Source organism: Physeter macrocephalus, chromosome 11 (genome assembly GCF_002837175.3).
Source record: "Physeter macrocephalus isolate SW-GA chromosome 11, ASM283717v5, whole genome shotgun sequence".
NCBI classification, from domain to species: Eukaryota; Metazoa; Chordata; class Mammalia; order Artiodactyla; family Physeteridae; genus Physeter; species Physeter macrocephalus.
The window spans coordinates 43690135-43718059 of record NC_041224.1 but is presented as its reverse complement, the minus strand read 5'-3'; the positions used below and the strand labels follow the sequence as shown (position 1 = coordinate 43718059).

At 43.2% G+C, this 27925-nt stretch overlaps 1 protein-coding gene across 1 annotated transcript in view; it reads left to right on the top strand.

The window, feature by feature from the left end:
- Positions 1-27925, top strand: part of WDR93 (WD repeat domain 93) — a 42672-nt gene that overhangs the window by 9623 nt on the left and 5124 nt on the right. The window contains exons 4-15 of the mRNA XM_028495756.2: positions 3564-3642; positions 5643-5758; positions 8533-8571; positions 11708-11792; positions 15251-15422; positions 17092-17162; positions 17738-17824; positions 18874-18993; positions 19325-19538; positions 21367-21430; positions 23109-23265; positions 23629-23830. Of these exons, the coding sequence (XP_028351557.1) occupies positions 3564-3642; positions 5643-5758; positions 8533-8571; positions 11708-11792; positions 15251-15422; positions 17092-17162; positions 17738-17824; positions 18874-18993; positions 19325-19538; positions 21367-21430; positions 23109-23265; positions 23629-23830 (1406 nt within the window). The remainder of the gene's footprint in view (positions 1-3563; positions 3643-5642; positions 5759-8532; positions 8572-11707; positions 11793-15250; positions 15423-17091; positions 17163-17737; positions 17825-18873; positions 18994-19324; positions 19539-21366; positions 21431-23108; positions 23266-23628; positions 23831-27925) is intronic.

Genomic DNA, 27925 nt, shown 5'->3' with positions numbered 1-27925 from the left:
GGTTTTTCTTAAGATGTTACAAAAAACCCGAATGAACTTTTTGGCCAACTCAATACAATACATGGACTTCATTTGAATTCTGATTTCTCAGTTTTGATAGTGACTTAAAAAAAATTTTATTGGAGTATAGTTGATTTACAATGTTGTGTTAGTTTCAGGTGTACAGCAAAGTGAATCAGTTACACATGAATTCTGATTTGAACAAACCAGTTGTGGAGAGGTATTTATTAGACAATTGAGGAAATTTGAAAACAGACTGGATAGTAAGTGGTATTAAGGAACTAGGATTAATTAAATAGAAATATTTAATGAAGTTGGGAGACAATAAAACAAGATTTGTCATATATTGATAACTGGTGAAGTTGAGTAATGGATACCTGGGGTTCATTATACTATTTTTTGTCTTCATGTGCATTTGAAATTTCTATAACATACAAATTGATATTAAAATACATAAATAAAAATATTTTAAATGACCATACTACCCAAGGCAGTCTACAGATTCAATGCAATCCCTATCAAAATACCAATGGCATTTTTCACAGAACTAGAACAAATAATTTTAAAATTTGTATGGAAATACAAAAGACCCCGGATAGTCAAAGCAATTTTGAGAAAGAACAGAGCTGGAGGAATCACAATTCCTGACTTTAGACTATACTACAAAGCTATAGTAATCAAAATAGTAGGTATTGGCACAAAAACAGACACATAGATCAGTGGAACAGGATAGAAAGCCCAGAAATAAACCCATGCATGTATGCTCAATTAATCTATGATAAAGGAGGCAAGACTGTACAACGGAGAAAAGACAGTATCTTCAATAAGTGGTGCTGGGAAAATTGGACAGCTACATGTAAAAGAATGAAATTAGAACATTCTTTAACATCATACAAAAAAATAAACTCAAAATGGATTAAAGACCTAAATGTAAGACCGGATACTATAAAACTCCTAGAGGAAAACATAGGCAGAACACTCTTTGACATAAATCGCAGCAGTATTTTTTTTGGATCTGTCTCCTGGGGTAATGGAAATAAAAGCAAAAATAAACAAATGGGACCTAATTAAACTTGAAGGCTTTTGCACAGCAAAGGAAACCATAAACAAAATGAAAAGAATGGGAGAAAATATTTGCAAATGATGCAACCAAGGGATTATTTCCAAAATATATAAATAGCTCATACAACTCAACATCAAAAAGACAAACAACCTGATTTAAAAATGGGCAGAACAATTGAACAGACATTTTTCCAAAGAGGAAATGCAGATGGCCAACAAGCACATGCAAAGATGCTTAACATCACTAATCATCAGAGAAATGCAAATCAAAACCACACAAAGATATCACCTCACACCTGTCAGAATGACTATTATCAAAAAGAACGCAGGGACCTCCCTGGTGGTCCAGTGAGTAAGACTCTGCGCTCCCAGTGCAGGGGGCCTGAGTTCAATCCCTTGTCGGGGAACTAGATCCTGCATGCATGCCGCAACTACGAAGTCCACATGCTGCAACTAAACATGCCGCAATAAAAATCCTGTGTGCCACAACTAAGACCCAGCACATCCAAAATAAATAAATATTTAAAAAAACAAAAAACAAAAGCCCTTTAAAAAAAAAAGAACACAAACAACAAATGTTGGTGAAAGTGTAAAGAAAAGGGAACCCTCATACACTGTTGGTGGGAATGTAAATTAGTGGAGTCACCGTGGAAAACAGTGTGGAGGTTTCTCATAAAACTAAAAATAGAACTACTGTATGACCCAGCAATTCCACTCCTGGATATATAATGGAAAAAAAACCCCAAAACCCTAATTCGGAAAGATACATGCATCCCAATGTTCTTAGCAGCATTATTTACAATTGCCAAGATATGGAAGCAACCTACGAGTCCATCAACAGATGAATGGATAAGGAACACACACACACACACACACACACACACACACACACACACACACACAATGGAATACTACTAAGCCATAAAAAAGAATGATATTTTGCCATTTGCAGCAACATGGATGGACTTGGAGGGTATTATGCTAAGTGAAAAAAGTCAGACAGAGAAAGACAAATCCTGTTTGATATCACTAATATGTGGAATCTAAAAAATATAACAAACCAGTAAATATAACAAAAAAGAAGCAGACTCACAGTTACAGAGAACAAACTAATGCTTACCAGTGGGGAGAGGGAAGTGGGGAGGAGCAATATAGGGGTACGGGATTAAGAGGTACAAGCTATTACATATAAAATAAACTACAAGGATATATTGTACAATATGAGGAATATAGCCAATATTTTATAATAACTATAAATGGAGTATAAACTTTTAAAATTGTTAATAACTATATTGTACGTCAAATATACTCCAATTTTTTAAAAAAGAAAGTGAGGGACTTCCCTGGTGGTCCAGTGGCTGAGACTCCGTGCTCCCAATGCAGGGGACCCGGGTTCAATCCCTGGTCAGGGAACTAGATCCCACATCCCACAACTAAGAGTTCACGTGCAGCAACTAAAGATCCCATATGCCACAACTAAAGATCCTGCGTGCCACAACTAAGACCTGGTGCAGCCAAATAAATAAATGAAATAAAAATAAAATGAAAGAAAAACAAAAATTTTAAATATTTAAAACTCATTCTCCTTAAATAATTTAGGGGGCACACCAGCCTAATTTGTCTAGCCACCTTATGTTGCTAGTCTTAGAGCTCCTTAAAGGTATAGCACAACCGTACACATTGAGTCTTTTTCACCTGGCCCAAAGTTTGAGCAGGTTTCATTCTAGGGTTACATTTAGTTTCTACTTAATATGGACTGAATGTTTGTGTCCCCCTAAAATTCATGTTGAAATCCTAATCCCCAATGTGGGAGGTGATTAGGTCACGAGGGCAGAGTCCTCATAAATGGGATTAGTGCCCTTATAAGACCAAGAGAGCTCCCTCAACCCTTCCACCATGTGAGGACACAGCCACAGGTGGCAGGCGGTCTATGAGCCAGGAAGCTAGGTCTTACCAGACACTGAATCTGCCAGAAATCCTTGGAAATCTTGGATTCCCAACCTCCAGGACTGTGAGAAATAAATGTTAATTGTTTATGAGCCACCCAGTCTATGGTATTTTGTTTTAGCAGCCCAATCAGACTCTGACACTACAGTAGCCTAGACAGAGCCTTTTTTCAAGCAACTGACCAGAGTTTTCAGTGTCATGTAGAACTTGTTTCAGCTCATTTTGAATACCTGAGTGTTGGCATAGGTCTGTAGGGTTTGCAAACCTGACCAGGAGATCAGATAGTATGAAATCACTACAAATCATCAGGAGTACTTAAGAAACCAGGAAATAAGTCCAAAACCCTTTAGACAGAAAACTGAGTTCCACTTCTTTACTTACAACCTTGTCTAATTCCTGTGCAAAAATGGAAAGTTTGAAGCAGTTTGAGGCATCTTTTTATGCCTCAAGTTTTAAAAGGATTTATTTTCCTGGTGTGAACTACAAAAAGCCCTGAAATACATTCTCTTCTGTCATCAGGCTGAACTTCCTCTCAGTATCTCTCTTCTTTTCAGGATGATACCAGCAAGCAAACCACCTGTATAAAGATGGAGATTTCTGAAGGAGGGGACTTTGCAGCCTTCCTCCTACAAGGTAAGATTAACCAAAGGCTCTTAAGAAGATTCAGATTTGCAGTCTCTTCCAGATAATCACTTTTCTCCAAAACCTTTTAGACTTCATTTATTTATTTATTTAGGCTGTGCGGGGTCTTACTTGCGGCACGCGGGATCTTTGTTGCGGAATGTGGGTTTCTTAGTTGTGGCATGTGGACTCTTAGTTGCAGCATGTGGGATCTAATTCCCCAACCATTCATCGGACCAGGCCCCCTGCATTGGGAGCACGGAGTCTTACCCACCGTACTACCAGTGAAGTCCCAAACATTTTATTTAGAAATAATTTACGGAAGAGTTGCAAAGATACGACAGAGTTCCCTTATACCCTTCACCAAGTTTCCCTAATGCCAACATTTAACAAAACCATGGTACAGTTGTCAGAATTAAGCAAATAACATTGGTATAATACTATTAACTACAGTTTTTTTTTCACGTTTTGCCAGTTTTTCTTCTAATCTAAGTTTTTTGCTCCAAGGTGCAATCCAGGATATCATATTGCATTTAGTCATCGTCATATTAGTCTATACCTATTTGTGATGTCTTGACCTTGCCTTGTTTTTCATGACCTTGACACTTTTGAAGAGTACCAGTCAGATATTTTGTGCAATGTCCCTGAATTTCAGTTTGTCTGAATTTTTTCTCATGATTCAACCAGGGTTAAGGATTTGGGGGAAAGTCCCATAAAGGAACTTTTTGTTGTATTATATCAGGGGTGTATGTGATAGCACTACTGCTGATGTTAACCGTGATCATTTAGTTAAAGTGATCTGCCAGCTTCCTCCACTGTTGAGCTACTGTTTTTGCCTTTCCATACTCTTAAGTCCAGACCACACTCAAGGGGAGAGGATGTAATCACCATTTCCTGGTTGTAGGAGGATCAAAGAATTTTAAGACATGTTGAAATCTCCACAGTGATTGATAAACAATTGGGGGGAGATTCTTTGAGACGATGCCCAGCATTAAAGTTTAGTCTCTAAACTTTAGTCTCTAAGGAGACTATGCTCTCCTTAAACTTTTGCCCACCATTTTTAGTATTCAATGTTGGATCTTGCCTCTTGCAATTATTCCTGTGGTGATAGAACATATTTTATTCAAGTGATTGTTAGCTTGATTTTTAATGTTTAAATATTTAGACATGCAGTGTATGGGCCTCCATGTATATTCTTGCCCCAGGCCCCTCATATGTTAGGTGCTGGAGGAGGATACATATTTTATAATGCTTTCTGCATCAAAGGAAACTTATATACTATCTGTAGTAGTTTCCTAGGGCTGCCATAACAAAGTACCACAAACTGGGTGGCCTAAAATAACAGATATTTTTTCTCTCACAGCTCTGGAGGTCGGAAGTCTGAAATCAAGGTGTCTATATAGATTACTTTTTTAAGGAAACATTTAGCCAGAATCCCATCATAGGAAAGTAACCTTTTCCAGGTTGGCAGGAGTTCAGTATAGAAGCTGAGCATGTTTCTTTGATGAGATAGTCTCACAACCACCCCATGGGTTGTCATCTCCTCAAATATTGGTCAGAAGAATTCTCTGGGGCATCTCTCACAATTCTAACCCTTTCTCAGCCATACCCCTCTCAGTTACTGATTCTCTATATGCCACTTTCCTCCCCAGACGGGAATAGCTGTGAGACAAAACATCAGTGGAATTTACCATTGGAATCTAGAAAACATGGAGACCAGGCAGCACAGACAGTTTGGTTAAAAACTGTTACCTCAGTGCTGTGAATGAGAGGCCCGTCTCCTTTAGAGACAGTGGCCTGAGGGGAGGAGTTCTGCAGCTCTCCGTGAGTGAGGACTGGCAATAACCATTGCAGAACTACATCTCCTTCCGTTTGTCAAAGTTGCGGTTTTGAGGGTGCCCGCTGGTCTCTGTGCCAACCTTCACAGAGGTGCTGTGAAGACGGGCCGTTTCTCAGGGGAAACTTGTTGCCTGCTTTCAGTTGCTCAATGGTTCCTTGGTTTCCCAATGCAGGAGCTGGGGATATTTGGCTGGATGTGTATAAATTGCCTAAGGAGTCTTGGCTCAAGGAAGTGGAGCACCCCCAACTCACCATAAATCCAAAGAAAAAAGTCAGACAGCTGCAACTGGTAGGCAACATCCCTGTTGTCAACTGATATGTTTCTCCCTACCCTTGACCCACATCTAGCCTAACTCCTCCTTGCAATTTCAAGATGAAGGAGGCCTTCTGGAGGCCATAAGAGAGGACAAGAGGCACACCGGCTCATGTCTCTCAAATCAATTTGCTGTGGTTAAAATAAGATGTTAAAAAGCAGAGGTGTCGTTGTATATATGTACCACATCTTCTTTATCCATTCATCTATCGTTGGACATTTAGGTTGTTTCCATGTCCTGGCTCTTGTAAATAGTGCTGCAATGAACACTGGGGTGCATGTGTCCTTTTGAATTATGGTTTTCTCAGGGTATATGCCCAGTAGTGGGATTGCTGGGTCATATGGTAATTCTATTTTTAGTTTTTTAAGGAACCTCCTTACTGTTCTCCATAGTAGCTGTATCAATTTACATTCCCACCAACAGTGCAAGAGGGTTCCCTTTTCTCCACACCCTCTCCAGCATTTATTGTTTGTAGATTTAAATGGGTGGGATGGTGGGGAGGGGTGGGGAGAGGGAGGTCCAAGAGGGAGGGGATATAGATATGCATATAGCTGATTCACTTCATTGTACAGCAGAAACTAACACAACATTGTAACGCAATTTTACTCCTATATACATATATATATATATATACATATATATTTGGAAAATAAAAATCAGAGGTGTCAGAATCCAGTATCTCTCTCGTCTAGGTGTTGCCTCTCCACCAAGAGCACCCCCAGGCATTTCTCTGGAAGAGTCTTTTTTTTCGACTCTAATAGATATATTTTTTTCCCTCCTGGATTGAAATAATGCTTTCATGTCTCCCATTCCAGTAAATTCCCCAGATTATGGTATAAAAGGGTTGTTCTAAATATACGGTAAGTCCCCTACATACGAACCTTCAAGTTTTGAACTTTCAAAGATGCAAACGTGCGTTCACATGTCTGGTGTATATTGTCACATGCGTGCATCCTCTGCAAGTGGTTGTGCTTTTGTGTACTTTACTGTACAGTACTGTATAGAGTACAGTAGTACAGTATCTTTATTTCAAGCCCAGGATGTCCGGAAGCAAGAGTAAAAGCAGCAGAGATGTAGCCAGTACTACTGTACTTTTCAAGGTACTGTACTGTAAGATTAAAAATGTTTTCTTTATTTTTTGTGTTTGTTTTTTATGTATTATTTGTGTGAAAAGTGTTATAAACCTATACAGTACAGTACTATATAGCCAATTGTGTTAGTTGGGTACCTAGGCTAACTTTGTTGGACTTAACGAACAAGATGGACTTACGAACATGCTCTCAGAATGGAACTCGTTTGTATGTAGGAGACTCGCTGTATAGGAATACATGCATTCTTCATTTATTCTTAGAAGGTAGGAACTCTACCATTTCATTTTAATTATATGTGATCCCTGGGCTTCATGCCATCTCTTTAAAATATAGTTTTTCAGTAAATATTATTTTAAGATGTAATTTTCTTTTTTTCCGTTTTGGCTGCATTGGGTCTTCATTGCTGCGCGTGGGCTTTCTCTAGTTGTGGCGAGCGGGTGCTACTCTTAGTTGCGGTGCACGGGCTTCTCATTGCGGTGGCTTCTCTTGTTGCGGAGCATGGACTCTAGGCACATGGGTTTCAGTAGTTGCAGCACGTGGGCTCAGTAGTTGTGGCTCGCGGGCTCTAGAGCGCAGGCTCAGTAGTTGTGGTGCACGGGCTTAGTTGCTCCGTGGCATGTGGGATCTTCCCAGACCAGGGCTCGAACCCGTGTCCCCTGCATTGGCAGGCGGATTCTTAACCACTGTGCCACAAGGGAAGTCCCTAAGACAAAATTTTCTCATCTATCTGATGTGCACTTATTTTTTTAATCAACAACAACAAATATTCATTGAGCATGCCTTTAAAACATACTGTATTAGGTGCTAAAGAATTAGTGAAATTATTAATATAGGAGACCAAGATTGAGACTCAGTGATGCCGAGCTCATTGAGTGGCTGTGAATAAATGCCTTTTCTCTCCAGTGAATGTCTTCCTAGCAGGGTGTGATTTTGTATCCCTGGGAGAGTTACTGGCCCAGAGACCTTCCTCCTCTAAACTATTACAGAATTTATTCTTTATACCTCTCTTTGACACTTCTCACATACTATCTGGTTGTGCATGGAAGTCCTTTTCTCCTAAGTAGATGATAAATTTCTAGGTTGTTAAGACCATAGCTTCTGCTTCTTTTTATCAACCAACCCCATGGTATCCTACTTGGTGCCCAACATTTTTTGAGGGATTAATTTATTATCCAAGTGGGAAAAGCACCTTGGAATGGGGGTGGTTTCTCGCCATAATTCACTGTTTCTATACACTGAGAAGCAATCAACTAATGCCAGTTACAGCGGTAATTCATGTCCTATGAATTGTATTTAGAGTTACTTAAATACAATTGTCAACATCACTGATATATTTTGCCAATCAGACATATTTGCTTCAACTTAGATTTTTGTAATAGTCTCCTAATTGATCTCCTCCCCTCTACTCATATTTCCTCTTAACGTCACTAATGATTTCTTGTTTCCCCAAATATATTTTAAGATCCTAGAGGACAAGGATCATGTGTTAAAATCCACAGGCCAGAAGACCACACAAATATTGGCCCTCTGTGTCTACAGGATGAGTTCACATCTCACGAAAATAATTGGGGGGAAGAAAGAGCATCTCAAAAGATTGAAGGAAGAAGGGGAACATATACCAAACCTATTGTGAATTAATTTCTCATTTTTCTCCTCAGAACACTCTTGATCCCGTGACTGCAGATAATTTAGAAACGGTAAGAAACTTTAAAGAAAATCTCCAAAGAGATTTAAGTTACATGTTAGAAATTTTTATTTTGATTTGAAATTTACCTTAAATATCAAATATACTAATAAAATGTTTTACCAGGGCACTATTTTCAGATTCTCTGTGACTTAATCTTGTGCCTCATTCCCTTGAAGATGGCCCCCTATCCTTGAGGATAATTGACCCAAGTCATTTGTTCAGAGACGGGTTTCCCTGAAGGTAAAAGAGGTTAAATTTCAGGGCCCCTCACTTGTATGGCCCCTTCCAAGGCCATAGGAGGGGCCCTAGCAGTGTGTTCACATGACCACGTACTTATGTAAAATTGGAAAAAGTAACATGTTTTAACCGTAATCACTTAAGACCACCATCTCTTCTCACTCAAACTTCCCCTCTGTCACAATTTCCCCCAGATTGAGTGGTATTAGGGTGGTCATGGGCATTTTGTGTTCAAACTTTTGTGTTCTCTTTCTTACAAAGACCCCTAAATCATATATACTTCAGGCCCCATGAAATCCAGTTTGCCCCTGCCAAAGTAACAGCCCAATCCACCAAACTGAGGGGGTTTTTTTTTTGGTGTTGCAGGTTGTCTTTGTATTGGGATACCGTAGAGAACAGAGTGGCTTCCCTGGAGCTTCCTGGCTCTCCCTCTGAGGCAGAGAGCATACCATACTTTCCAGAGGCTTAGCTCTTGGGATTCTGGCCTATCAGAAGGGCAGTGGTGAACTTCCAAATGGAAGTCTCTTTCTAGAGTCCTTTCCTTTTTTCCTTCTAAAATTACATTATGTTTCAAATTATACAAATAATATGTGAACACATCACTCTGGGAAAAGCCAAGTAATTCAGATAGAGCAGCCCTCTCCAGAGGTCATCACCATTATTATCTTGGTGTGTGTTTTCTAGGTCTTTAGTGTATATTTTTAGTCTGATATCAATTTATTTAGAAAAATACAGTTTCATTTTATGGGAATTTTCTTCTATATAAGTGGCATCATACTATATATATTTTCTTACAAATTTGCATTTTTATACTAATCAACTTATTGGCAAAGTTTTGCAATGTCAGATAAACCTACCTTGTCCTTTTGACATCCTGTGTTCTATTCCTATTAAGGATGTACCATAGTTTATTTGGCTTTTGTCCATTGATGATATTGAGGGTGGCTTTTATAAAATGCAATGAAAATCTTTGTAAATTCTTCTTTGTATACCCGAGCACTTCTGAAGGATATGTGCGTTTTTAGTTTTAATGTAGATACTGTTAAATTGTCCTCCAAAAATGGCATGACAATTTACATTTAATCAGTAATTCTCCACAGCCTCGATAAATTTGATATTTTTAGTGTGTGCAAACTGATGGAACAAAATGGCATTTCGTGTTAATTTTCATTAATCTCCTCATATTTTTATTGGCTATTGAGGTTTTATCTTCTGTGAATTGCCTGTGAATTCTTTGCCTATTATATGTTTTCTTACACTTTGTTGTTTCCCTTTTTACATTGCTTATGTGCTTTTTTGTTATAAAGAAGTTTTAGATTTTGATATAGTCAGAATTTTTAATCTTTTCTTTACAGCCATTGCACTTAAGAAGGCTTTCTCTATCTCAAGGTTATAAATAAATTCTCCTGTGTTTTCTTCTAATATATTTTTTTTGGACATTTCACTCTTTTATACACATGGGAGTTTGTTTTGTGAATGGAGCAAGGAAGAGATCAACTTTTATCTGTTCTTTTAAAATAGCAATTGCCACACAAATTTTTTTTTTTTTTTTTTTTTTTGTGGTATGCGGACCTTCCTCTGTTGTGGCCTCTCTCATTGCGGAGCACAGGCTCCGGACGCGCAGGCTCAGCGGCCATGGCTTACGGGCCCAGCCGCTCCACGGCATGTGGGATCTTCCCGGACCGGGGCGCGAACCCGGTTCCCCTGCATCGGCAGGCGGACGCGCAACCACTGTGCCACCAGGGAAGCCCTCACACAAATATTTTTGAGTAATCCTTCTTTTCCCATTTGTTTCCTGACCTTATCATTCGTATGTATGACCTTTATCATTCCTATGTCCTTGCCTACACCAAGACCTTATGAACTTTGCAGAATGACACAGGCATTTAGTGCTACAAACTTATATCTAAGTACTGCTTTAGCTGCTTCCTTTAAATTTTGATATGTTATATTCTCATTTTCGAAAATACTTCAAAATACTTCCTAATTTGCTTTTTTATATCTTTTTTGACCAATGGATTATTTAGAAGCACGTTATTTAGTGTCCAAATACTTGAGATGTTCCAGACATCTTTCGTTTCCTTTTATTGGTTTCTAACTTAATTCCATTGTGATCAGAGAACATACTTCATATAATTTGAAACCTTTCAAATTTATTAAGACTTGTTTTATGCCCAGAATATGGTTTATCCTGGTAAGTGTTCCATGTGTACTTGAAAAGAATGTGTATTCTTCTTGTTGTTGGTCCAAGTTATTCAAGTCTTCTATATCCTCACTGCTTTCCCTTCTGTATTCTTACTGATTTTCTGTCTACTTATTCTGTCAATTATTGAGAGAAGAATGTTGAAACCTGTGAGATTGTAGGTTTATTTATTTCTGCTTTCACACCTAAGAATTTTTGCTTCCTGTATTTTGAAGCTCTGTTATTAGGTGCCTAAACATTTAGAATTTTATGTCCCCTTGAGAATTGACCATTTTATTATTATTCAATGACTGTTTGATCCCTGGTAATATTCTTTGCTCTGAAATCTATTATGTCAGATATTAATACAACCACCCCAGCTTTCTTTTGATCAGTTTACAAGATGTATCTTTTTTCTATACTTTTAATATATTGGTATCTTTATTTTTAAAATGAGTTTCTTTTTGACAGCCTATCGTTGGGTCTTGCCTTTTTATACAATCTGTCAATCTCTACCTTTTAATTGGGGTGTTTAGGCCATTTATATTTAATGTGATTATTGATATGTTTAGGTTTAAATCTACCACTTTGCTATTTACTTTCTATTTGTCCCACCTGTTTTTCTTCCTTATTCCTCTTTTTCTGCCTTCTTTTGAAATGAGTGTTTTTAATGATACAGTTTTATCTCCTTTGTTGGCTTACTAGCTGTGCCTTTTCCTTATTGTAGGATATAAACATTTCTTTTAGAGGAGATGTTAAGTTGAGTCTTCCAGTTTACATAATGAAAATCAAACCACCCAAACCAGTTGCAGGTAGGTATAACTCAATGAATACTCTTTCCTTTTGCCCTTGATTTCTTAGTTTTTTCATTCTCTGCCTTTCTCCACATTTCCCATCTTTTCCATTTATTGGCAGCAATATCTAATTGACAAGTATAGTTCTGAAGATAATTTTTTAATTCATAAGCTCTGAGACCTAAAGATTAAAAATATAAATGTTACAAGGATACAGTTAACTAACAGAATTGGTATATCAGGAAAGAGACATCTTTCCCAAGTGCTAGTGGAGTTCATTCATTCCTACATTCCTGTGCTAGTTCATTCATCAGTGCCAATACTGCACCAAGCACAAAGATGAGTAAGACACATCTCCTGTGCTCTAAAAGCTGCTAGTGTACCAAGGAAGAATAGGAGGAAACCACCATAGTAGGATATGATAAGTGCAACAATGGGGAATATCAGGGCCCTGAAAACATAGAGGAAGGAGTAACTAACTCTGCCCAGGGAATAGGCAGAGGCTTTATCAGAAGAAGGGACATTTGGGAAGGTTTTGAAGAATAAATGGGAGCTGGTTAAGAGGAGCAGAGGGGAAGTCCACTGTAGACACGGGACATAGAGTCTATCCTCTCAATATTCACATATGACCTCAAAGATATACCTACAAGAATGATCACTGCAGTGCTATTTATAGAGGCAAAAGACTGGCTAGATAAATCTGGTACACTCAGAATACTTTACAACCATTAAAAACAAAGAGAGAAATGCAAAACACCAAGGATAGCCAATTCACTCTTATAAAAGAACATGGTGATATGATTTGCTCCATCAAGATTTATTATAAAGCCACAGTAATTAAGACAAGGTAGAAAAAGAGATGAGTGAATAGTAGAAAGATATATAAATAGATAGAAATAGTAGATAGAAAAATAGATTAATAAAACAGGATAGAGAGGCCAGGACAAACTTACGCATAAATGGACACTTGATACCTGACGGAGGTGGTGCTACAGAGTAGTGAATGGTCATTTCAGTAAATGACGCTCATTGTCCATATGGAAACAAAAGTGAAACTTGACCCCTGTCTCATATGATATACAAAATTAAATTCCAGATGAATCATAGAAGTAAATATGAAAGGCAAAGCAATAAAACTTTTAGAAAATAAGTCAATATCTTTATGATCTCTGGGTAGGGAAAGACTTTTTAAACAAAACACAAGTACTTATACATAATAAAAGTTGATAAGTTTGATTACATTAAAATTGAGGACTTCTAATCATCCAAAGACATCATTAAGAGCATGAAAGAACAAATCATGTATTGGGAGAAGATATTTGCAAAACATGTAAAACTTATGAATGGTCCACATCCAGACTATATAAAGAATTCCTACAAATTGTTAGGAAAAAGATAGATCATTCAGCATAAAACAGGCAGGAGATTATTCAAATGGCCAAATAAACATATAAAAAGGTACTCAACATAATTAGTTATCAGGGAAATGCAAATTAAAACCATAATGAGATACCACTCCACACCCACCAGGATGGCTAAAATTAAAAGAGATTGATCATGCCAAGTTGGTAAGGATGTGGAATAATCAGACCTCCCATAGATTACAGTTAGCAATGAAAGTCAGTACAACCACCTTGGAAAACAGTTTAGCATTATCTGGTAATGTTGAAGATAAGTTATATCCTATGACCCAGCATTTACACTCCTAGGTAGGGCGACCAAGAATATCATTTTGCCTGGGACTAAGGGGTTTCCCGGGATGTGAGGCCTTTGGTGCTAAAACTGGGAAACTCCTGCACAAACCAGAATGAGTTGGTCACCCTACTTCTAGGTGTATACCTGATAGGCTTGCAAGTAAATGTGTACAAGGAGGCATGTACAAGAATGATAATAATGACATGATTTCCAATAGCCCCAAACCATGAAACAACTGAAATATCCATCAATAAAACAACAGATAAATAAACTTTAGTTCACTCAATGGAATATCATACAGCAATGAAAATGAACAAAACTACAGCTATACACAACAAAATGGATAAATCTCACAGACAATATTAAGCAAAAGAGGGCACATATAGAGTTAACACTGTGTAATTCCATTGTGTACAGTTAAAAATCAGGCAAAACAAAGCTGTAGTGTTTAGATGCATATTTAGGTAGCAAAAGTAAAATAAATGTCATGAAGTGATTACATAAAAGCCAAGAGAATGGTTGCCGCTCTTCCCAGGGGGTTATGACTGGAGAAGGGCCCTTGGAAAGCTTTTAGGGAGGGGTGATAATCTGTTTCTTGACCTCAGTAGAGACAGATGTTTGCTTTATAATAATTTATTAAGATATATTTTTATGCTTTTCTAAATGTGTTATATTTCACAACAAGAAAAAGATTTACTAAATGAAAATAAGCAACGAACAACGAAGATCTATAGTACTGAAATGAAGAGATCTCCCAAGACATTTTGTTAAGTCAAAATGCAGGGGTTCTAGTGTATGACAGCAATTCTCAAACTTTAGCTGGATCAGACTCACTTGGAGGACTTGTTAAAACCCAAATTGCTGGGCCCCACCCACCGAGTTTCTGTTTCAGTAGGTCTGGGGTGGGGCTTGAGAACCTTCATTTCTAACCCTGCCAGATTCCTGCTGATCTGGGACTACATTCTGAGAACTGCTAGTTGATATATGCTATCATTTGTTTATAAAATATATACAAATGTACATGTAATACGTATAAAAAATATAATACTGTATATATTATATTATAATATATTGCCATCTAGAAGGGGCCTCTTTCTAGATATTTATGCAAGAAATTGATAACAATGGTTGCCTCTGGGGAAGGAGACCTGGGGCACAGTGAGACCTCCTGGGCAACTTGAGGGACCTGGGCACTTTCAGAAGTTCTGAAAGTTGGGCTGTGAACCCAGAAAATAAATCACTTAGTTTTACTGTGGATTTAGGAGCAGATGAAAAAGAAGGAAATGCAAGGTTATTGGGAAGGAGAGTGATAAGTGATTGGCAGAGAAAGGAGATTTTTTTAAAGAAGGTAGTTGGATAAATGTAAGCACAGGAAGAGGCTGGGACTGTCGAATGTAGGTCCGAAGCAGCAGCTGAATAGCACAAGTAACGGCAGATTTGGGGCCTTGCTGAGCTGGGAGACAGCAACAGTGATCTAAGGCCTCTAAGTGACTCGTGAACATGTCCTTGGCCTCTGGAGATTCTGTAGTCTGGAAACAGGAAATGATGGCGGGATGGAGATGGAGAAGTGGGAGGAGGAGAGCAGCTGCCCTTTGCCTGTGCTCCGTGAGCTGGTGGAGTAGGAGAGAGGCTGGGAAGAAGACTGAACACCTGGGCAAAGAAAGAACAGATTTCTGAGGACGAGGGATTTTGCAGGAAACTGGGAAGCATGGAGGAGAAGGGGGAAATCAGGAAGGAGGAAGTCAGATGGTTTGACCAATTCTGGAATATTTTCAACCTAGGTACCACATTTAAAAGCCCCCTGGAAGTCTTTGCAAAGATAGAGGACTGCTGTGGGCTGGGCTCTGGGCAGAATCACTTCATCAAGGACAGCCAGTGGAAGCAGCAGGAGGCAATCTTCAACGCCACCTTCAAGAAGTACCTGGATGGGGAGTGGGAGGAGGAGCTGCTCAGGTGAGCCACGGAGGGGGCCCAGCCAGTATGCCTCCTCCCTGGGAGTTTCTCCTCTCTGGGCACATGCAGGAATCAACCCAAGGACCTGAATTAATTCAAGGTCTCAAAGCTCTCGATGGTTTGGGGGACTTTCCTGAGAACTTCAGAAAAGTCTTTTGAAAAGTTGTATGGAGGGACTTCCCTGGTGGCGCAGCGGTTAAGAGTCCTCCTGCCGATGCAGGGGACACGGGTTCGAGCCCCGGGCCGGGAGGATCCCACATGCCGCGGAGCAACTAAGCCCGTGTGCCACAACTACTGAGCCTGTGCTCTAGAGCCCGTGAGCCACAACTACTGAGCTCACACACGTAGAGCCCATGCTCCGCAACAAGAGAAGCCACCGCAATGAGAAGCCTGCACATCACAATGAAGAGTAGCCCCCGCTCACCGCAACTAGAGAAAGCCCGCGCACAGCAATGAAGACCCAACGCAGCCATAAATAAGTAAATTTTTTTAAAAAAGAAAAAATTCCTTAAAAAAAAGTTGTATGGAGATTGTTTAAATATAGCTCGAACAAAGGCTGATAACATAGATTTTAAAGAAGGCATAAACATCTATGGAGATGAGAAGTAGAGTTTATTTTAGAATTTTTTTTTTTTGGCCGCACCACGTGGCTTGCAGGATCTCAGGTCCTTGACCAGGTATTGAACCCGGGCCACAGCAGTGAAGGCACCGAATCCTAACCACTGGACCACCAGGGAACTCCCTATTTTATAATTTTTTGTATGATAGCGTCTCCTTAAAAAAATTTGTTTTCCTGATTATCTAGACAGCACAGATGATCCTCAAGAGGGAAATAAAAGTCACCACTATTAATATTTTTCTCCATTTCCATCCAGTCTTTCTAAATGTAATACATTAATGTGTAATTATTACAACATTACTTTCTAATCTCGGTCAGCAGGTAGGCCTCAGTGATTGTAAAAACTGAGCCCAAGTCCTTGAAGTATCTGGTGGAGTAGGTTCAGGAACCAGCTCTCCTCACAGCTACTGTGGGTCTCAGGGATGTCCTTGCTTCACATGGGAAGTGAAACCCCTCATCTTGCCGTCAAGTGGGCCTTGAATTTTCTCACTTCACACAAAGTCCCAGGGCTAGGCCCTAACAGAATCTACCTGAGGCCTGAACTGGAACCCAGTAAGGTTCAGTGCTGTGCTGCCCAGCAAGGTATTTAGGAATTTTGCAAGCCAGTCATTAAACCACTGGCAACTGTCTATAGTGGGAATATTTATACCACAAAAAGCTACGAACCCTATAAATCAGAAAATCAGGGTTTTTTTGTACTTTTTTTAAGAGTGCCAACTTATCAGCACACCACTGGTTGTACTGCTCCCAGGATAGGAGCATTTATGCACTTCACCCAAGTCTGGCATTAAGGGATCTTCCCCAAGATCCCCTGGGGAAGGGATCTGCCCACGCTGGGTGCTGTTCCCAGCCTGGGAATAACTTCCTCTGCTCCACCTGCCCTGCCCTCACCAGGACCGGCACATAGAATGTGATTTGCCTCATGGCCCTGAACTCCTGGGAAGGTCCATCTGAACTACCCATTTCTGGTCTTACTACCAAGACTCTGCCAGCATTTCTCCTTGCCAAGGAGTCTGCCATGGCTCTGACCAGCTTCTCTTTCTTTCCCAGTATGGCCACGTTCCACTTCCTTCTTCCTAGCTGCATAACTGCAATGCCAGTGGAAGTTAAGAGCCCCCCAGGTAAATGATCGTGAAGCAGGTGGTCACCTTGGGGGAATGCTTGGCAAGCCCTCCTAGAGAAGTTCTGCACAGCACACCCTGCCTGCTGGGAGGGAATGAGGTGGAAAGTCGGCTGCCAGCTGCAGCTTAATGGTTTCTGGTTGGACCTGTGGCCCCTGAGCCCAGATTCCCTGATATGGAGGCTGGCACTGTCTTCAGGGAGTGAGCTGCCACAGAGGACGGTGTGCACACACGTCCTGCCAGGCTGCTTCCGGAAATGAATTCCTTTTGTAGAAAATGTTATTTAAAACACTGACAGCCAAGTGGACATGAATTATCTAGAAGATGTGAAAGCAGCTGAGGGGCAGTTGTGACCATCCTCCCTGTACTCCCTGCACAGGAAGGTGACTTGGCCCTAGGAACAGCCCTCCTGGGGGGGGTGCCCAGCCCCTCATCTGGAAGCTCACCCTTCAGTTGGGTGCTGCCCATTAGAATGAACCATTTCAAATTGACTTCCTCTTGGGCAAATCCCTTCACACAAACCAAAGGCTACCCAGACTCCTTACATAATGCCCATTTCCTCTCTTCTTTCCCAGGGGTAGCCTGTGTCATTGGCGTACACTGGACTGGAAGTCACAACTTCTTCCTCTATTCACTTAACCGAACGCTGAAGGATAAAGTTGGTACTTTACTGCCGAGATGGGAGTGGCCTAAGCTCAGGGCTCTGAGAACATGTCCTTCTTCAGCTTAGCTGAGAGCACGTGACTGACACAGCAGCGTGGCTTTAGGGGACCAGAGCTGTGCAGGCAGAGTGGGTGGCTTGGCAGCTGTGGTGTGACCCCAAGGCTCTGTCTCTGAACGGTCATGTTTCTTAAAGATTACAGGTCCACAGGGACAGAGCCCCATCAGGTCCACAGGGATCCTTAGATAACAAAGGTAAAAAGAAGGTGGGCTTGGCACCAGAGGGCCCGTCCCAGCACAACTGTCTGCAAACTGTGTAGTCTCAGGCCAGTCACTTCACACCCCAATCCCATTTTCTCATCCAAAACAGAAAACTACTCAATTACACCATTGTTATCCACTGCATGCATTTGTTGTGAATAGCAAAATTCAGAGTTTCTGTATGTGAAAGCTCTTTGAAATTGAAAGGCACTTAGGAAATATGGGTGGTGGTGGTTTGTTTCTTACAAACTCATGGAGGCAGTTACATGAGCAAGTTCACTTTTGTGAGAATTCCTTGAAGTACAACACTATGTTGTACTTCAGAGTTATATCTCAGAAGTAAAGTTTAAAAACTCACAAGGGAAGAATTTCTTTCCTTCCATCCCTCTCCCAGGCAACCTGGCTTCTCATCTCAACTTCTGTACTGACCAGGCTTATATGACCTCGGGCATGTCACTTACTTCTCTGCCTCAGTCTCCTCATCTGTAAGACAGGGGTACTAATGGGACCCACCTCATAGGATCCTTGTGAGAATTAAATGAAATGATGCATTAAAGTGCCTCTCACGCTGTTTAGCACCTAGTAAGTACTCATTCAATGTCAGCTGTAGTATAATAATGGTGTAACTTGTTGTTAGATATATTATCCTGAGGAAGGAGACAGCATTGCACAGAGAGAGATGGTGAGTCCAGACAGGCAGACTAGTCTGGGTCTCCTGTTGTCCAGGTGGAGGTGATGGGTGGGGGCGGGGTCCGGGGGGCAGCCTGGTGAGTGGTGTCCTCCCCACTAGATCCCGAGGGCGTGTGGCCCTGTGCCGCACCCATTGCGGTGTCTCAGCTCAGCTGCTGCCGCTCTTACCTGGTGCTGGCCTGCGAGGACGGTGTGCTCACACTGTGGGACCTAGCCAAAGGTGAGCCCCACCGCTGCCTAATACCGCCGTCCCTCCGATACACAGTTGATGGCTAGAGTCAGTACCTGGCTGCGTGGTAGCTTCCTTCCCTCCGCTCCAGTGCTGACCCTGCCCCCCTCCGTGGGTTTGGTTCCCCCAAATACTTAGAAGGGGGTCCCCCTGAAGGGGGCTCCCCTCGGACATTGGGGTTTATTGCCTTCACCCTCGGGGGATGCTCATTGCTTGGTTTTGCCCTCGCGTCCCTCACACTCTTGCTGGTCACAGACCCTGCGCCCATGGCTGCCTCCCTCTCCCCCCTTTTCTGACCTGCTTGTGCCGTTACTTTCTCCAGGACTCTCTCTTGGGGTCATCGCTCTTCCTGAAAGATGTCTCTGCCAAAGCATTCACTTCCTGAAATACTTCTTAGTCCACAAAGGACAGAACATGTATCCCGAGGGGACAGTGAAATCCCAAATGAAATGTGTGGTACTGTGTACAGATGCTTCTCTCTATCTGGTGGCAGCCACGGGGACCCAAAGACCCACCCTCAGTGTGCTGGTGGAGAGGTCAGTGGCTTGAGGGCAGGGTGGGTACATGATCTGCCAGACAGATGATGCTATTTAATGGTAAAAAACTGACAATCTCTCAGCCTAGAGTCCACTTTCCCTCTAGTCATCACTTTCCCGGTGAGCTTCTCAAGATCACCAATGTCTGTTACATGTGGGTGTATATATATATATATATATATAAATAATTATATATATATATTTATATATATATATATAAATTGTATGATGGTATGATGGCACAAATGACATCTTTCATATCCCACATGACCAGGAAGAGGGTCATTTCTGCCAAAATAGTTTTTTGTCAGTTTCTCCAAGGGTCTCTCTCTCTTTTAAATTGTGAACTTTTATGCAGGCAAATGATCTGTACAATATGTGTGAGGGGGTGTATTTAGCATACATATGGGGGGGTGAGAACTCCACTGTACCCATCACCGAGCTTAAGAATTAGATCATCTCCAATTCAGTTAAGGCTCTCTGTGTGCTTCTCCCTGATCACATCCTTCTCTCTCCTCCTCCAAGTTAACCACCTTTTAATTATCTATTGCTACATATAACAAACCACTCCACAACTTAATGGCTTAAGAAAACAGTCAGCGTTTAGTCTCTGATGCAGTAGGTCAGCACCATGGGCTGGTCTCGCCTTGGCTCTCACAGGTGTCTTCGGGCAGCTGGCAGCTCGGTTAGGGGCTGGATGTCTAAGCCGGCCTCACTCATGTACCAGGCAATTGGCAGCTGTTGGCCGGGGCACTCTTCCTTTTGGTCTCTCCTGCACGCCATCTCAGGCTCTGTCATCTGGTAGCCTGAGGGCTCCCATCAGCCAGCGAGGTTCACTGATGCTTTCCAAGCCTCTGACACTGGACAAAGCACGTTACCTGGCGACACCCACATTTAAGCAGCAGAAAAATAGACTCCACCTTTTTAGTGGGAGTTACTGCCAAATATTATGTCTACTTTTTTTTTTTCAATCTACCACATTGTTTTCTTTCGTTTTTTTTTTTTACTTTATTTATTTTTGGCTGCACTGGGTCTTCATTGCTGTGCACAGGCTCTCTCTAGTTGCAGCGAGCGGGGGCTACTCTTTGTTGCTGTGCGCGTGTTCCTCATTGCGGTGGCTTCCCTTGTTGCGGAACACAGGCTCTAGGCATGTGGGCTCAGGAGTTGTGGCACGCGGGCTCAGGAGTTGTGGCTCATGGACTCTAGAGCGCAGGCTCAGTAATTGTGGCACACGGGCTTAGTTGTTCCGCAGCATGTGGGATCTTCCTGGACCAGGGATTGAACCCGTGTCCCCTGCACTGGGAGGCGGATTCTTAACCACTGTGCCACCAGGGACGTCCCTTTTTTCTTTTTTTTTAAATTTATTTATTTATGTTTTCCTAAATTCATCATTTCTTTGTTTTCCTTTAAGAATTAACCACATCCATATGACTGTATCTCCAAGCAATATATTGTTTAGCTGTGCATATTTTAGGGGACCTGTAAGTGGAATCATATTATGTATATTCTCCAACTTGTTTTTCAATGCTATTTATTCTGTAACTTGCTTTGTGATATTGTTCATGAGAGCCATACATGTTGTATGTAGCTCCAGCTCTTTTATTTTTGCTACTATATTGTATCCCATTGTATAATGTAACACAATTACTTAAGCATTCTCCTACCAATGATTTATTTAGATTGGTCCCAGTTTTCACTACTGTGAACATCTCTGACATACCTCCTGTGGCTTATAGACAAGAATTTCTCCAGGATATAAGCCTAGGAGAGGATAGCAAAACTTGAAAAGTCTTCAAGTCTAGATGTCTATGTGTCTTGTTTCCTATAGCCCTGTGAAGCACCTGGATGAAGCCATCTGTGCAGTGGCCCCAGTCCAAGCCTTACCTGGCATGGTAGGTTCCTCAGGCCCCTCATTCCTCTTTAGTGAATATATTCTTTATTCCGTCCAAAAATACTGGGCTGGCCAAAAAGTTCGTTCGGGTTTTTCAACCCATCTTAGGGAAAAACCCGAATGAACCTTTTGGCCAACCCAATATTTGTTGAAGGCCTATCGTGTGCTGGGCACTAGACTAGATTTGGGCACAGACACGAAGGAGAAAGCACCTGCCCTCCTGGAGCTCACAGTTCAGTTGGGAGGACAGGCGAGCCCCTAAGCAGCTGCCTTAGAACCTGAGAAAGGCTGTGATATATCATGCAAAGGATACTGTGGAACGGAGAAAGGGGCCTGCAGAGGCCGGTGAGGAGGAAGTGATGGACGGTGAGCTGAGCCACGGGCACTGAGAGGGCAGCACCATGGAGGTGAGAGAACACTGTGTCCCAGGCCGGCAGGAAGTTCAGGGAGCTGCAGGATCAGACTCCTGTGGGGTGTGGAGAGGGAAGAGGCTGGGGGCTGGGGGCAGAGGGGCCCTTGTCTGGGATGGAGCTTGAAGCTTAGAGGGGAGTTGGAGCCAGGGAGCTCCAACTGTGTCCAGGGCAGGGCGGCGAGTGGAGCGGTGTTAGTGAGGAGACGGGCCCCACAGCTCAGGGCTGCCGGGGCTGCAGCCAGAGGACAGGGAGGCACTGAGGCTGCTCTCGGCTTGTGGAGCTGATTCTCTAATCCCTACAGGGCCACCGGAGGAAACACAGGGCTGGAGGGAAAGTCTGTGATTCCCTGTGTGGCCCTGCCAGGAGTGAGGGGCCTACAGGACCCCCAGAGGAGGCTCTGAGAGAGTCCAGGGCTGCAAGTGTAGACTCTGTGCTCAGCAGCCGGTTGGCGGTAGCTAAAGCCGTGGGGAGCAGCGCGGCTGGCCAGAGCGACGAGGCGCGTAGAGAAGAGCTTCCCGGGGGCACTACCGTCACTTACACTGTAAGGCTTCCGGGACAGCGAAAATGAGCTCACTAAGTGACAGACATGGGCGCCCCAGAAAAACCAGGAGGGGGCTCCTGGCGGCTCAGGGAGAAGAACTGGAAGAAAGCAAGAGCACAGTGTCCCGTGCTGAAGAGAAACTGAGTACTTTGTGGAGACCAGTGTCCATGGCAAGGGGGACAGCAGGGGAGGTCGGGGTGCAGGGAGGGCGTGGAGAGGCTCTCTCAGACGTCTGAGTGTGTGGCAGCAGGAAGAGGATGTAGGGTCAAGGGGGGTTTTCAAGATGGCGGTGAGTTTAGTATGTTCACCTACAGAGAGGAAAGAGCCCAGGCAGGAGAGAGGCCTCAGCTCCATCCCAGGGCAGGAGCGGCCGGCCGTTGGCTTGAACAGTCCCCGAGGAGGTGGGAGGAAAGGGTATGGCACAGATGCAGAACTGAATCCTGGCCGCATGGAGGGGGAAGTAGCAAGAGAAGCAGGGCCAAGGGGGAAGGACGGGCCAGGAACAGACACAGCCCTGGGGCCGGCCGGCTGCTGCTGGAGGCTCCATGGGAGCAAACACGCACATTGCTGCTGTCCCCTGAACGGCCTGGCTGGAGCCAGAGGCTGGGTGCCAAGAGTGAAAAAAATTCCCTGTTTGTTTTTTATTTCTAGCTGCTTTTCTTATTTCACACGGGGGCGAGTGACAGAGTGGGGAAGTCGCCATTCGCCATCTCTTTGCTTCCCAGGTGCTGATCTTTTCCAGCAATGGCTCTGTGCACCTCATGGATGTGGCCAAGCCGCAGATTGTCTGCGCCTTTGCTCCCCCAAGGTCCTACCACCTGGCGGTCCCCTGGAAGCCAGTGTTTGTCGTGTCTTTACACCACCCGTGTTTCCTGCTCCGAGGTACGGAAGGGGGATCGTGAGGGCTGCTGCCCAGACCTGTGCCCTGCTGACCGTTTCCCTGAATTTCTCAGTCCTCTCAGAAAGCATAGGGTGACCCCACCCAGTCTCCTCCCCACGCCTCATCCCATCCACCACAGGCCAGGAGGACACCACCACTGAGTCCTCACTTGGCATTTAGATAAAATGCCGGACAAAGCCTCCTCTCTGGACCCCTGCCCCTCCAGATCAAGTGAGCCCCTCACAGCTCAACCCCAGTGACCCCGGCTTTGTAAGCAGAGAGCGGCCCCTCATGCCCGCCGGGACTACAAGGCCACAGAGAAAGGGATCACTGTAACAGAACACAGTGTTCCTGTTTCATCCCAGGAGACCATCCAGATGAAATTGGATCTGCCAGCCAAGCCGAGGACATCCCAAATTCTATTTTCTATTTTAATTTCGAGGCCTACCCACTCCTGGAACAAATCTCAAGAAATTGCACCATTCCTCAAGCTAATGTGTTGGATGACACAAATGTCCCCCAGGTGTTGCCCTTGGAGGAAAGATGCGAGAATTTCTTCCAAAAGAGGTAGAGTTCTGGGTCTCTATCTCCTCCCTGCACCCGGGGTTGTCTCTGGACTAAGGAATAGTGGTTTGCTTGATGGTAAGATCCTTTTGGCATTCAAGTCCCATTCAGACTGGTAGAAAAGGAGTGATGAATTCAGGCTGGTAAGAAAAGAAGGGCTGCAAGTTGGTGTTTTCTTCTTATCAAGACTGTCTTTTCTTTTTGCTTTCTCAATTTTTTTTAAGTATATTTGGATTATCAGACACAGTCATCTAAGACAGGGGTTGGCAAACTACAGCCAAATTTGGCCCACTGCCTGTTTTTGTAAATAAAATTTCAGTGGAACACATCACACCCACTGATTTATGTCTCATCTACTTATGTTAAGTGCTACAACAGCAGAGTTGAACAGCTGCAACAGAGACCCTATGACCCATAAAGCCTAAATCATTTACTATCTGGCCCTTTATAGAAGATGTTTGCCAGCCCCTAGTCTAAGACCCCTTTCCTCTCTGCGTCATCCAGATAAACAACTATGTGATACATCTTTTCTCTTCCCCTTTCTGTAAATCCCAGCCTCACAGGGACTCTGCTTGTGTTCCTTCCTCCTATAAAAGCATCATTAATGGTACTCAGTCCATTCTGGGGAAGCAGGGGTCTCTTCTAATCCATCCACAACAAACTGCTAGGGGTTTTCAAATTCTTGTTGACAATTTCTGCCATGATCTGACCATACCTGTCAGGTGGAAGAGGGTTGTCAGTGGAGCCCTGGACTCTCACACCACCTGCCACTACAGAGCTGGGGGGCTTTGGTGGGCTCTCCCTGCCAGGGTCTCAGTGTCCCTCGAGGAACAAAGTGAAATGGCTAAGATACTCAGATTTGAGGGTTTTTTTGGTTGCACTGGGTCTTAGTTGCGGCAGGTGGGCTCCTTAGTTGCAGCTCACTGGCTCCTTAGTTGTGGCTCACTGGCTCCTAAGTTGCAGCATGCAGGCTCCTTAGTTGTGGCATGCGAACTCTTAGTTGCAGCATGCACGTGGGATCTAGTTCCCTGACCAGGGACTGAACCTGGGCCCCCTGCATTAGGAGCGCGGAGTCTTATCCACTGCACCACAAGGGAAGTCCCAGATTTGAGTTATGACTCTATCACTTACTAACTGGGGAAGACATTGGGTGAGTTACTTAGCCTCTCAAGGCCTCAGTTTCCTTAGTCATTCAAAAATATTTATTGAGCACCTACTACGTGCCAGACTGTGTTCTGGACATTTTGATGATGCCTGTTCTCCAGGCTTCGTAGGTATTCAGTGAGAAAATACATGTAAAGTGCTAGGCACAGGGTGGTCGCTCAGTGAATTGTAGGTACAAAAATGGTAATGGGTCCCCTCTGAGTTCAAGTTCATGCCTGGGAGGATTGTACACATCACCACGAGGGGGCACCACAGCTCTCCTCCGTGACTGCATTTACTGCCGCATTCAGTTCCTCCCTGGGTTGTGGTGTGTTGCTCAGGCAGCTTCCAGTACCTCATGGGGGGAAGCATGCCCACCCACCAGGAGGGGAATATGGTCCGTGGGTCTTGGGGGAGGAGGACAGTGAAGAAAGGGTCAGTTGACATTTCCCCTGATTAAAGATTTACCAAGAATGCACAGCTATCCCTCACCTGGAAGTTTCTTATTTTGACCCTTGATGACTTGACTTGTCCTTAGGAGATGCAGCTGAAGAATTTAAGGGTCAAGTATTATGATGTCTACAACTTACTTTCAACTGGTCTAAGAAAACATTTGTAGAGAGAGACAGAAAGAAAGAGAAAATGTTAACAACTGCAGAAACCCAGGAAAATATTTATAGAGAGAGAGAGAAAGAGAGGGAGAGGAAATGCTAACTGGTGAGTCTAGGTGAAGGCTCGTTGTACTACTTGCAACTTTTCTATAGGTTTGAAATTTTTCTAAATAAAAGCTGAAGAGAGAGTATATTATTTACAGTAGAATCCTGATTTTGAGTAAAAGAAGACTAGAAATGTACACACCACTAGTAACAGTAGCTATATTTGGGTAATGAAGCATGTGTGATTTTTTTTCTTTGTATTTTTCCTCTTTGTGGCTTTTCTATCAAACATGTGCATGATTTTGGAAAATTTCAAATACTGGTTTTAAAAAAAAGTCAAGAGTGTGAGGTTAGGTCATGGCTGCAGTGGGGCCGTTCTCCTGGGTTGGCGGTCATGGTGTGGAGCTTTCTGGTCCTCTTGTTTGATGAGGCTCAGAGAACTTGTTTAATGAGCGTGTTACCATTTCTGTCCTTTCTGTGGAACCCCCTCCTTTTACTGGCCTAGGAAGGGTGAGCCTCTCCACTTCACCCAAAAGCCAACTGGCTGCCCTCCTTGTGGGAATGGACCACAGGCCAGCAGCTCCAGCTCTGGGCAGCTTACCTCCTGGCTGGCAGCCGAGGGCCCAAGCAACTCAGGACACTTCAGCCCCTAACTGACATTTCCCACCCTCAACCAGGGTACCAGGTGGACGTTACCACTCAGACACCTGCTGAACTCTGCTTACTAGCCCAATAAGGTTGCTTCACATGTAGAACTACTACCATAACAGAGTAATTCCCCACTGTAAAAAATGTTATTCATTATTTCTGATATATATATATATATATATACACACACACTTGTAAAATTTGGGAAACAGGACAATACAAAGAAGAAAATTTAAATAACCCACAACCCATCACCCCAGATCCCAGCACTGCCATTAATGTGTTAGTACATTCCCTTAAGGTTTTATCCTTAGCATTTTTACTAAGTTGAGATCGTGTTCACTTCTTTAATCTGGCTTTATGTCACTCCAGAATACAACTTAATGACTTTTTAATTTTAAGAAAAACTTCCTTGTCACAGTGGTTTTTAATGTCTATGTAATTTCCGTGGGAGAGGTGTCTATAATATCCTTCCCCACCCCGCTATGGTTGGGTCTGCTCTCATGAGAAGACAGTCCCTTCTGCCCTGACCCCCTCCAGTCTCTGGAACCCCAGAGACCTATCCTGGCCCCCATGGGAATTGGGAGGGACTCCTCCAGCTCCCCCTTTCCAACCATCTCTCTTCCCTGTCAACACAGCTTAGCCCCTAGGTCCCACACCCCAACCCATCCCCGGGAGGAACCCCGGAGCCTGGGTGGGGTGGAGGGGACTGCCTCCCAGGGAACCTTCTGCAGGGAAGAGGGCTGGGGTCAGCAGGGCTGACCAGGTGGGGCGCTGGGGACCGAGGACGAGGCTCGGGGCTAGCCAGACAGTGGGAGCTCGGGCAGGGGAAGAGCTCAAGGAAGTGCTCCCTGGCTCCGAGGACCCACATCAGGAGCCGGGAGGGGCTGCACTGTGTGGTTGGGGCAGGCCTAGCTTGAGGGGACATTTACCTGGGCCTGATCACAGTATTCAAAACATAGTCCTCAGGGCAACCCATTTTCTGAATTGGGTCCCAGAGATAATTAGGAAACACTGATTTAAAGAAGGCTCTTCCTGTTCTGCTTGCTCTGAGGTCTGACACCTGGGGCTTTTCCAAAGCGTACCCTGCCTCCAACATTTTATGATGTTAAATATACAGCAGCTTTGAAAAAAGTCAGTAAACATCCACATACCCACAACCTAGATTCTGTCATTAACATTTTACTATGGTTTCTCACACATAACCATATATGTCAGAGGATTTTAATCTAATCTTTTTTTTTTTTTTCTCTGTTTACTCCTTGTGTCTGAAACCGTTTCCACTGGCCCTAAAACTAGGTGAAACTTCAAGGCAATGGATTCAGAGTTTCAAACTCGCGATAGTCTGTCCAAATTGTTTTCCCAAAACCTGCACTTGGGACTTTTATAAATAGCCAGTGTGAAGGAGCCTGCCTTTAGGACTTTGAAAGGAGCCCAGATAGCACCCAATGTGTCCCTCACCCCACCCCCTCCGAAGGCCTGGCTTCTGCCACCATCTCCATCTGGCTCCACTCCCTGTTGTAGTATCTGCCATCTCGGCTGGGTCAGACTTCTGATCACAAGACAGAAATTTCAGGACACAGGAAGCTGACAGAAACAAAATGTCTCTCTCTCTCTCTCTCTCTCTCTCTCTCTCTCTCTCCCTCTCTCC